Source organism: Macrobrachium nipponense, chromosome 33 (assembly GCF_015104395.2).
Source record: "Macrobrachium nipponense isolate FS-2020 chromosome 33, ASM1510439v2, whole genome shotgun sequence".
NCBI lineage: Eukaryota > Metazoa > Arthropoda > Malacostraca > Decapoda > Palaemonidae > Macrobrachium > Macrobrachium nipponense.
Window position 1 is genome coordinate 6,116,651 of NC_087219.1, and position 12,437 is coordinate 6,129,087.

The window sequence follows — 12,437 nt, forward strand, 5'->3', positions numbered from 1 at the left end:
GAAGAGGGTGAGGATGAGGAGGATGAAGAGAGAAAAAAAGAAACATGCCCTCTCTACCCTCCCCCACATCCACCTGTGACTGAGCAGAGGGTATCCCTAATGGAAGAAGAGCTGCTAAAGAGGTAACCATCAGGAACAGGAAGAACAGTAAGATCATTAGGAATATCAACAATGGTGGTCTCAAACACAAAGCTAATGCCAAAGCAGAATTATCACTTAGGCCTACAAAAGTGTTGTGCTTTTGGGAATAGCCAAGTGCTCCTGGAAGTTAAAAGAGGGATGGATTCCCAGTTAAGCCAGGAGAAAGCCACATATTTTAGCAACTCCTTTTTCCCTTTTTCTAAGAACATCCATGTTCACCAAAATCCTGCCAGAGAATAAATTGTTGGACTACCAAAGGTGGTAATGGCCAGGAATCATTGTAACGGTGGAAGCCGGGGTCAGTGCACAGTATCAGTCCTGATGGTTGTTTGGGAGTGTGATTCCTACCTTTCCAACCCATACTTCTACTTGACAGGTGACCAGGTCACTCCCAACCTCTGCAAAAACAAGAAATAGCATGAAGATAAAAGTTCACATACCATCCCAACACAGAAGCTGACTGAACTTTTGCTAAGTTGAAGAATTAGGTACCATCACTTGTACAAAGACCAACACATACCAACTGACAAGGCAAAGGCATAAACTCAGGAGAACAAGAAATCACAGCAATGCTAGAATGCAGCAGCAGCTAGATATAGTTGTGCAGCTGAAGAAAAAGTGAACACCAACAGTCAAATGAGTAGGTTATACCCAACACCCCTCTCACTTACTTGCCACTAGTAAACTATACATACCTCGTTACCACTTATCCATACAAAGACAAAAGTTTGTATTTTTGTAGGACCAAACCTAAAAATAAATATAATAAACATACATATATTCCTACAACTAATTTTAATTTTTCAGAAAATGAAATGCTAACAAAGAGTACTTGAGATTACTTACAACGTTGCCAGATCCCACCATGATGAATCTGACAGTGTAATATTACAGATTTCCAAGTTGGTTTTGTTGGGATTTTGTGGATATTCTCTTAGGCAAGCCTCAATCCACTTCAACTGGCCATTCTCAGAGAAAGGGTTCCGAACTAAGAGTAAATCTGGAATTTTATTTTAATTAATGGAGAATGAAGAATCAAGTATTGTATAAATATTTTCTTATCACCAATGATAAAAACAGCTTATGTAATAGCACTCTCCTGATAAACCAGTGGGATACACCACATTACTTATGCATTTATGTTCCTCAAAATGTAGAGTATAAAGCTACAACAGCATAAAAAGCCAAAAACCTTGGGTTTCATCACATTATAATACATTCTGGCCTATTTTGAGTGACTACTTTTTGGTCTATAACTAAACTCAACTCTGTGCTTAAAATATCAAACATAGAATCCTTATGTTTTATGTACCTGGATGGGAAACAAAACTAAATATTTGCCATCCTTCAGGTGGTACCAGACCCAAGGATTGTACCTCCTCTTTTTCCTGAACTGAAAGTGATTTGGGTGGTATATGATGTCCATCCTAGAGTGAAGAAAGAAAATACAACAGTTAATTAAATATAGAGCATATTTGCAACAATGCATAAGGCCATCAACAGAACTGACATACATTCAAGTCACAAAATAAAAAAATTATTTTTTGTTTCATACTTACAAGCCATTACCTTTCATGTTTTCCTGTCTGTTTCCATAGAGATAGAAAGGACATTTAGAGGGGTGAGCAGGATGTGCTTGACGTCCTTCAGAGGGGTTTGAAGGTCCGTATTGGATCCTTCACTCTGACAAGATGGATTTGCTACAAATCCACTAGCTACAGAATCTTCCAACTAGCTTGAGGGATCTGCTGATGGTCCACTGTAGTGGAGGGATTTGGAATTCCCTTTTCAGGAGTTGAAAGCATATTTAGACAACTTTACTACTCTCTATTCTAACAACTTGGACCTAGTTTGATGGTAGTAATGGAGTCATCACTTTAAGACTATTTATTAAAATGACCTTACTACAGCACTTTGCTGGCATATTTTATTTGAGGAATTTTGTTAGTACCGTGGTACCTCGAGATACGAAATTAATCCGTTCTGAGGCGGCCTTCGTATCACGAGTTTTTCGTATCTTGAACCGCATTTTACATGTAAAATGGTTAATCCGTTCCAAGCCCTCCAAAAACACCCAAGTAAATTTCATAATAAAGCTAAATTGACCTATAAACAATGAAATACGTGTACTACAACAATTTGGACCATTCAATACCTAACTTAATACATATGTACTGCTAATATGTACTACTTAGTACCTGTAAATAAAGTGTAGCAGTGTACATGGTATACAAGAAATACTGTATGTAGTAAAATGTGGAAGCTTACCTTTCGAGTGAGGCTATCTCCGAAAGTGGCGACAGAGCAGGAAGACAAACGGCAGATACGTACACTTAACTTTACGAAACACATTAATAAAAAAGGGATTTTGACGTAGGAAAAATCTATTTCTGGGCGAGGAAGCCGTGTCGCCCAGTGAAATATGTCTGCTTTAGCACTATTTCTAGTAAAATATTGCTATAATACCAGAGAACTGCTAAATTGGACATGTCAGAAGCTTCTGACTCGCTCACCTATATAAAAGGTGTCGGTATAAAACTGGGGCGAGTGTTAAACACTACCACAGCAACCCCTCCAATTAGCCTTTTCCTCATCAAAAGACCCTAAATACGGGGAGCCGACCCATAGGTCACCCCTAGCTACCCCGTTGAAGGCGTCTGTGACGTCATACTTATCGATAGCAATGAGAAGCTTGGTGCACTGCAAGGGGGGGAGGGGGGGGGAAAAAAAAACCAGGGGGGGATTTCACTGGGCAACACGGCTTCCTCGCCCAGAAATAGATTTTTCCTACGTCAAATCCCTTTTCTGGGCTCAGCCGTGTCGCTCCCGTGCAATTGTACCAGAGAAACACCAAGCTACATCACCCTGAAACGAAATAGAATATTAAATTGTATAAATTAACACCATACACCAAGTCAAATAACAAAGAAATGTGCTGCGGTAGGTAGAATGTTAATAATGCTGGCATAATGGAAAATATTCATATGACACAAGGACAGTACTATATTGATGTTGTAGCAGGAGACACTGACCTCCCTACAGCTATTGCATGATATTTAAGATCCTCCAAAGACTTAAGGTAATGCTTTGGAAAATCCAAGTGCGCACTTCCAAGACCAAGTATACTTCTTCAGATCATCAAAGTTCATATATTTGAAGAAATTTACAGAAGTTGTTATAGACCGAATACCACGCACTTTGGGAAAGGACCCTGGGCTGACTTTCTTGGTAAAATACAAAAACTGCTGTGCAATGCCCTTTAGAGATATGGTACCACCACCGCCCCACATGAAAAGGGGGGGAGGGGGGCCTCCGGAAAGGGTAGATGTTCTAGATAAATAGTCCTTAGGAGTTTTAACAGGACATAAAGAAGGATGTTGCGGAATCGGAACAACCTTCCATGGGGATCACCTTACCAAAGGGGTTCTTATTCTTAGCCATAAAATATTTATTTGGTGAAAGCAACACGTCACCCGAGGAAAGGAATTCTATATGCCCTTGGCCACTAGATAAAGATGACATCTGCGATGTTCCGGCACCTGAAGCCAGACTTAATAAAAACAGTGCCTTACGCAAAAGGGTTTGGCAATCACATTTGAAGTTGTCTGTTTTAGAGTCTAACCTGAGAACATCGTTAAGAAACCATGACACTGACGACGGCCTGTGAATAAGCCGCAGGCGTGCATAAGCCCTTGGGATTGGGGTGAAATAAGACTCAGATAGATTTAAAATAAACCCGAGAAGAAAAATCTTTTTCAGAGCTGATTTAGTGGTTGTTATTGTGGCAACTGCCAAGCCTTGTTCGAATAAAGTCCTGAAGAATGTTATAGCCACGTTCATTGTCATTACTTTGACATTTGATTCCCTGAGAAATGTAGGCAATTGTTTAACTGCTGAACCATACTGGCGAAGTGTAGATTCTCTTTTGTCTGACTCCAAGTACAAAATGTTCTGTGGATCAATGTCCCCTACCCTCCTACCTGCAAACTTCATGAAATCCATAAAGATAGGGTTTTGTGAAGACCTGAGGAATCGAACACAGTCACCGTTTGAACTTGTTGCGACAGCCTCAAGTCCGGGAGAGGGTGAGGACGAAGACCTAGTTCCAGGAGAAGGGGAAACCAATTATTCTTGGGCCAGTAAGGAGCTATGAGAGCCACCTGACCTTTGAAGGATTTCAACTTGTGCAGCACCTTCAGGAGAAGGTTCACTGGAGGGAATAAATAAACCTCCCTCCACTGGTTCCAACCTATACTCAGGGCAACCGTAGCGTATGCTAGAGGGTCCATATTTGGGGCTACGTAACAAGGCAGCTTGTGGTTTGCCCCTGTAGCGAACATATCTACTTCCAGACCCGGTACTCTCCTACAAACCCTCTTGAAGGATTCCTGGTCCAGTGACCATTCTGACTCCAGGGGGACTGACCGGGACAGTGCGTCTGCTACTACATTGTGGACTCCTGCCAGATGGGTAGCCGATAGATGCCAGGTGTTCTTGTCAGCTAGAGAAAAAAAGTTGCTATCACCACGTGGTTCACATGACTTGACTTTGAACCACCTCTGTTTATACCGTGTATCACTACCGCACTGTCGAGAGCCAATCTGATAAGTCTCTCCTCCAGAGGACGGAGCTTCATTAAGGTCAGAAACACTGCCATAGCTTCCAGGATGTTGATGTGAAGCTTTTGGAACTGAGGTGACCAAGTTCCCTGAACCTTGTCGTGCTGTGGATAACCTCCCCAACCTGACAGTGATGCGACTGTATGCACCAGTAGGGACGGGGGAGGGAACTGCAACTGCAACTCTTTGGCTAGGTTTCGGCCATTGCCCATGGACGTAGACGTTCCTTGGGAATCAGAGGTACCCGGCCGAACTTGTCGCGACATTTGGCATTGGCCTTTGAACGTCAAACTCGATTGATGTCCTTGAGCTTGGCTTTCAACAGAACGTCTGTGACTGAGGCAAATTGGAGCGAGCCTAGGATCGTCTCCTGATTCCTTCTCGAAGCCTTTTTGCATTTTAAGAATTGGCTTGTTACCTTGGCATCCCCTTCCCTGATGGAATGGAAAGATTGTGTGAATCCAAGCCCCAATGGATACCTAGCCACTGGAACTTGGATTCTGGGGCCAATCAGGACTTGGTCCTGTTGATCTTGAAACCTATATATTCCAGGAAAGATATGACCTCGTCCATGGCTTTCATATACTTGTCTTTGGCCATCTCCCAGATTAGCCAGTCGTTTAGGTACGCCACCACCAATAAAACCTGAGACCTTAGCTCCTGCACCACTACCTCCGCCAGTTTCGTGAAAACCCTTGGGGCTATATTCAGCCCGAAGGGCATCACCTTGAAGGAATAGGCTTCTTTCCCTAGTTTGAAGCCCAGGAATGGATGGAAGTGCCGAGCCATCGGGACATGATAATAGGCGTCTGTAAGATCTATATAGGTGGTGACGCCCCCACGGGGAAGTAAGGCCTGTACCTGAGAGATGGTCAGCATTTATAACTTGTCGCAAGGAATGTACAAGTTTTAAACGGGACCAAGTCTAAGATCACCCTTCTTTGGTCGGTCCCTTTCTTTGGGACACTGAATAAACGACTCTGAAATTTCAAGTTCTTTGTCCCGGAGACTGCTCCCTTCTGGAGAAGATCCCTGGAGTAATCCATCAACCCTTGGGTTGGATGCTGATAGATGGATACTATGCTTTCGGCTCAGCTGCTGAACCCCCAACGATGTTAAAAGAGATACAGCCTGCCTCCTATTTGAGGAACTTCATTGAGATGATGAGGGTCGGGTTCCTTTTCTGACCATGCACCTCTAGCTCGCCCTTGGGCTTCTGTTCCTCCACGCTGACGAAAGGGGCCTCTAGCCCTGCAACTCCTAGCAACCTTGGTAAAAGGTTGAAATACCCGATTCTCATAGACCGGGTTAAAAGCAGGCGACACTGAATACAGTGGGGGAACCTGTTGGCTAGCCGACGGCGAAAGGAAGACAAATTGATGCTGTTGCCGAGGCTGAGCCTTAGAAGATGAAGGTTGGGGAACTTGCTGAATTAGAACAGCTTGTAGCACAGGATGCTGTTGCGGAACTTGGAAAGGTTGGTACCTTCTTCGACCCTTCCTAGCCCTAAAACTGGAGGAAGAAGACTCTAATTTCCTTTTGAAAGGAATGCCCCAACGCAATCTGATGCTTTGATTAAAACATGATGCCTCGTTCTGAACCTCGTTTACTGCCGAAGCTGGGAAGAGATCTGCACCCCAGATTGAGGAAGCCAGAAGCATGTTGGGTTCGTGCCTGATCGTAGCCTCGGATAGAACATGCTTCCTGCCATTTCTCTTAGTAACCGGAAAGCCGTACGAGTCACATTGCATGCTTAAAAGTAACTACTCCGCAATGACCTAAACAGCGGTTCATGAGCGTACTCCAGAGAGCCGCCGTCTCCGTCATCACTAGAGAGTTAAGAGACCCGCCTGCAAACATGTCCTGCTACATCAAATTCGGCTTGGATCAGTGCGTCTGACAGAGGCGCTCACTAAACAAGTTGATTGCACAGTTTGGCTTAAGCTTGCCTACCGAGAATGTAGCCAGCAAACTTCTCACAAATTCTCCCTACCTGGGAGTAGCAATGATGTGGGATCTGTCTCGCTAAGCTGGGGCTCTTCCCGAGTCACTGCCTGAAGGGTAAGTCCTGTTACCTTTTATGTAAAAGGTAAGGAGTTCCCGTCATCAGACGTAAACATCGTGAAAGGGCTTTTAAATGCTGTTACCTTAGTATTTGAGCAGATCCACTTCTAGGCTCCATATCCATACTTGATGAGCCTGATTGCTAGAAAGGATAACAGTCCCCTTGGAGACCTTGTCCTTCCTAATCGAAGCTCCCTCCATAAGCCTAACATAACCTATAAATGGTGGCCATAACCTTTCGGGGAAGAACTCGAAATCCTCGAGTCTATGTGTACCACAACCTTCTGCAGTCAACATCCCGCTAACAAACGGAGCGAAGTTCGCTACCCTCCAAGGATCACCAGGGTGGAACGGAGGGAGCGTGGACCCGTCAGGCATGCTCTGACCTTGCACCAAGTTACTAGGAGGTGCCAGAACTGCCGACTCCTGTCTGAGACCTGCAATCAGGGAGTCCTGTGCACCTAAACTTTTAAAAACACCCTTTCAAACCTTGCTGCGACTGACCTGACTAAGCTAGCAAGACCACTGACCTGATTTAAAATATTCGTGTTGAACAGGTCTTTGCCGACTAAAGGGGAACCTTCCAGCCCTCCCTACGGTACCTTATGAGGTATCCGATCTCAAGACGTTGAAGGGATGGGACTTGAGGGGCAATGGGAAGAGTTCTCTCCTTAAGGCCTTGGATTTGCAGACTTAGAAAAAAAATCTCGGCCTAGGTTTCATATGTGTATGAACCTCTGGCACCTGCCCAGGCCTTGGCTTTGTGTCTGATTGGCTTTTAAGCAAGGTTTTACCCAAAGGTTTTCTCTTTAATCTAGGAATCACAGAGAAGGAATGCGACCTGGGAGGGGGCAAACCTCCTGTGAAACCCATGAAGGAATTGGGAGTAAAAGGGAGAGGAAGAATCAGAGTCACTCGAGGAAAGACTCGGTGACCAACTAGGCTAGCCTCATTAACACTGTTACCTGTAACCATATCTAGTGTACGGGCAAATCCTCACTACTTCAAGTGAGACTACTTACAAACCAAGGTCCAGCAACTCTGCCTCTTGCTGTTCCATAACTGAATCTTGAATTGATTTGATAATTGGTGCTACGACTTTTGGGTCAACGTATCTGGCAGCTTTCCCGGCTGGGAAGGCTGCCATATCTTGAGGTAGAATATAAGGCTTAGCTTTCCCTACGTTCTGTCCAAAACCTCCAACCCAGATCTTGAGGGTGGAGAGTGCAGCATGCTTAACAGACTGCTCCGTCTGTAATGCAAGGAATGTCAATTTCGAGTAAAATCTTTGAACATTATCCTTACATATGTTGATTAATTAATGTAATTTAATTTAAAGAAATTTTATTATTTATTTATTTATTTTTTCATTTATTTATTTTTTTTTTATTTATTTATTTATTTATTTTATTTATTTTTTTTAATTTATTTATTGATTTATTTATTTTTTATTTTTTTTATTTATTTTTTTTTTTTTTTACACTAACAAAAGTAGTGTAATATAATTCCATCACAATATGCATAGAACAAGCAGTGCGGTAACTTACCGAACAGGTACCTGTTGCACAAGGCGTCGCAGGCAAAAGCAGTTTTCGTGATGCCAGACTACGGAACCGGTAAGCAATACTGCGCACGGGCATGGTTCCGGCAAACATCATGGTTGCACGGATCCTGTGGACCGGGCAACCAGACACTGAGTTGGGTGGCCTGTAAGTGCAATAATATATAAGAACAATTGCACAGACTTATTAGGATTATTGATAATAATGTCATATGCCGGAGCATTCAGGACTGAAATAATATATATATATAAATATATATGTATACCTATATATTCATATATTTACGTCCCGGGGAACTGTGTAATAATTAAAACAAACCGGAGCTGTATGACCCGGAGTGGGGGCTACGAAGTAAACCCGGGACCCAGCCACATGAACTCGCAAAGTTCCGTGGCAAAAGAAAGGAAAATATATATATATATATTCATATATTTACGTCCCGGACTGTGCAAGAAATAAAAACCCACCCGGAGCTTTATGGACCCGGGGTGTACACGGAGTAACCCGGAACGGCAACATGAACCGCAAGTTCCGTGGCAAAAAGAAAAGAAAATAAAAATAAAAATAAAAAAGAGAACTAAAATAACAAATATCATATCTCCGCTACGAAGAGTAACTTCCGTAAACATAGCCCATCAACGACTACCGGAGAAGCCGGAATCTAAATCGCCTTATGCGGAGAGGGAATGTTTTAGGCGGATGGATGTAAGCTCCGGGAGCTGAAAGAAGCAGAACGCAACACAATCACGGAAGCCGAGGCTGCATAAGCAAAGCAATCATCAACTCCGGAGGTGGTCGGCTGAAGAAGCGACACCCACTAACCTAAGGTCCTGGAGGACCCTCTACATCCCCCCCTCCGCTGATGGGAACGGCTGTCAGCGACAACCGAGGCGAGAGGAGCACCCAACTACTGGGGGCCCCACGTGAGGGGGAGGGAGGGAGAGCTGATGGGGTGACGATCACGTGAGCAGCGTACCCTCGCAAATAAAAGATCACGAGGAAAACGCAGGCATAGCCTATGTAGGCTAACCGACCTAACATCCAACATATACATAGAGAAAATAAAATCAATTACTTAAAGCTAAAAGAAAATCATGCTTTAACACGGGGGAAATGAAAATAAACTTACGTAAAATATAAAACCGCAATGAAGGCCACTCGATAACGGTGGGCGCAAAAGGGAAAAACTACTTGCCTACTGACAAAACGATAAGAAACGGCAAGCTGACGAAAAGAAAAAAGGGAAAATTCTTGAATGAAATAAGGGATTTTGACGTAGGAAAAATCTATTTCTGGGCTCAGCCGTGTCGCTCCGTGAAATGTGTCCTCTTTAGCACTATTTCTAGTAAAATATTGCTATGATACCAGAGAACTGCTAAATTGGACATGTCAGAAGTCTCTGACTCGCTCACCTAAATAAAAGGTGTCGGTATAGAACTGGGGCGAGTGTTAAACACTACCACAGCAACCCCTCCAATTAGCCTTTTCCTCATCAAAAGACCCTGAAAACGGGGAGCCGACCTATAGGTCACACCCAGCTACCCTGTTGAAGGGGACTGCGGCGTCATTCTTATCGATAGCCTCCCAGCGTTGCACGCTTTTTTATAGCTATCTGTTCTTTTTATTGGTTTCTTTATTCTTTTTCGTTATGGATCGTCAATCTGCCTCTTCACCCAAGTTAAGTATGGTTCGCCCTTTTCTGTATTTAGGGAGTGATTTTGCCTTTCGTTTTGCCTTTATTTAGGATTTTGTTAGGCGTCTCCTCCCGTAGCGAGCGGTAGCGAGCCGCCATTACGTCGTTCCCTTGTTTTGTACCAATTTCGAGCGGGCTTCTTTCAGTACCTATATATTTATATAAATCTCGTAACTTATGATATTTCAGTATATATTTTTGTCAGTATATATTTATTATGTCTTGGGTGGCAGTTGCTTTGTCGATCTTGTTGATTTACGTTTATTATTTTCATGATTTCCTGTTTTTTTCAAGGGGGTCGGCGTTCGTGCACGTTTCTTTGTTTGTTTCGTGCTTCGGTGTTTATCTACCGTTCCCCCCTCCCCCCTTTTATTTTAGTTTGGTATTTCCACTTCAAGAATTCCCCCTTTTTCTTTTCGTCAGCTTACCGTTTTGTTTTCGTTTTGTCGGTAAGCAAGTAATTTTTCCTTGTTGCGCCCACTCTCATCGAGTGGCCTCCATTGCGTTTTATATTTTTCGCCCCTTATTTTCATTACCCCTGTTAAAGCCATGTTTTTCCCTTAGCTTTAAGTAATTGATTTTATTTTTGTCTATGTATATTTGGGTGTTCGGTCGGCAGCTAGCCTTCATAGGCTTTGCCTGCGTTTTCCTCGTGATCCTTTATTCGCGGGGAATCGCTGGTCACGTGATCGTCCCCCCTTCAGCCTCCCTCCCTCCCCCTATCGTGGGACTCCCCGTAGTTGGGTGCCGCTCTCGTTGTTTGTCGCTGACGGCCGGTCCCACCAGCGGAGGGGGAGGTGTAGTGGGTCTCCCGGACCTTGGGCTGGGGAGTGTCGCTTCTTAGCCGACCACCTCCGGAGTTGTTAGTCGCACTGCGTTTCAGCCTCGGCTTCCGTGGATTGTTGCGCTCTGCTTCTTTCACTCCTGGAGCTTACATCCACCCGCCTAAAACACTCCCTCTCGCATAAGGCGGGTTTAGATTCCGGCCTCTCCCGGAGTCATTGAGGGTTATGTTTAGGGAAGTTACTCTTCCGTAGGCGGAGATAGTATATTTGTTATTTTAGTTTTTATTATTATCATTATTTTTATCTTTATTTTTATTTTTATTTTTATTTTCTTGCACGGAACTTGCGAGTTCATGTGGCCGTCCCGGGTTACTTCGTGTACCCCCCTGCCCAGGTCATACAGCTCCGGGTATACAACTCCCAGGTGGTTTTTTTTTTTCCTTACACAGTCCCCGGGACGTTAACTTATGAATATATATACCTTTCTTTTCTTTATAGCCCGGAATGCTCCGGCACATAAAAAAAAAAAAAAAAAAAAAAAAAAAAAAAAAAAAAAAAAAAAAAAAAAAAAAAAAAAAAAAAAAAAAAAAAAAAAAATATATATTCCATTATCTATTAAGTGTGTGCATTGTTCTTATATATTATTGCACTTACAGGCCTCTCAGTGTCTGGTTGCCGGCTGTAGTGCTGCTCTGCAAGATCCGTGCGGCCATGACGTTTGTCGGGGCCACGCCCCCTGTGCAGTGCTGCTTCCTGATTCCGTGGTCTGGCATCATGAAAACTGTTTTGCCTGCTACGACTTGGTACATCAGGCTACCTCTTCGGTAAGTTACCGCACTGCTGGTTCTATGTTTATTGTAAAAAAAAAAAAAAAAAAAAAAAAAAAAAAAAAAAAAAAAAAAAATAAAAAAAAAAAAAAAAAAAAAAAAAAAAAAAAAAAAAAAAAAAAAAATAAAAAAAAAAAAAAAAAAAAAAAAAAAAAAAAAAAAAAAAAAAAAAAAATGAGATAAAATAAATGATCAATTAAAAATTTCTTTAAATTAAATTACATTCTTTAATCAATAATTATAGATAATGTTCAAGGAATTTACTTGGTATTGACACATTCCTTGCATTACAGGCTGAGCAGTCTATTAAGGATGCTGCACTCTCCGCTCATGATCTGGGTTGGAGGGTTTGGACGGAACGTAGGGAAGGCTAAGCCGTATATGCTGTCCCGAGATATGGCGACTTTGCTCTTCCCAGCCGGAAAATCTGCGGATACGTCGATCCAAAAGTAGCGGCACCGATTATCAAATCAATCCAAGACTCAGTTATTGAACAGCAAGAGGCGGAATTGCCGGACCTTGGACTAGAGGAAGTCTCACTTGAAGTGGTTGAGGATTTGCCCGTTACACTAGGCACGGGTGCAGGTAACAGTGTTAATGAGGCTAGCTTAGTTAGTCACCGGGATCTTTCCTTGAGTGACTCTGATTCTTCCTCTCCTTCTACTTCCAATTCCTTCATGGGTTTTCACAGGAGGTTTGCCCCCTCCCAGGTTGCACTCCTTCTCTGTGATTCCTAAACTAAAGAA

General features: G+C 43.0%; 1 protein-coding gene across 3 annotated transcripts in view; it reads right to left on the minus strand.

The window, feature by feature from the left end:
- Nucleotides 1-12,437, minus strand: part of LOC135202935 (nucleic acid dioxygenase ALKBH1-like) — a 247,214-nt gene that overhangs the window by 183,876 nt on the left and 50,901 nt on the right. For all 3 annotated transcript variants that reach the window (XM_064232407.1, XM_064232409.1, XM_064232408.1), the window contains exons 3-4: nt 1,454-1,568; nt 988-1,141 (exon numbers count right to left, since the gene is read on the minus strand). In XM_064232407.1, coding sequence (XP_064088477.1) covers nt 988-1,141; nt 1,454-1,568 — 269 coding nt within the window. The remainder of the gene's footprint in view (nt 1-987; nt 1,142-1,453; nt 1,569-12,437) is intronic.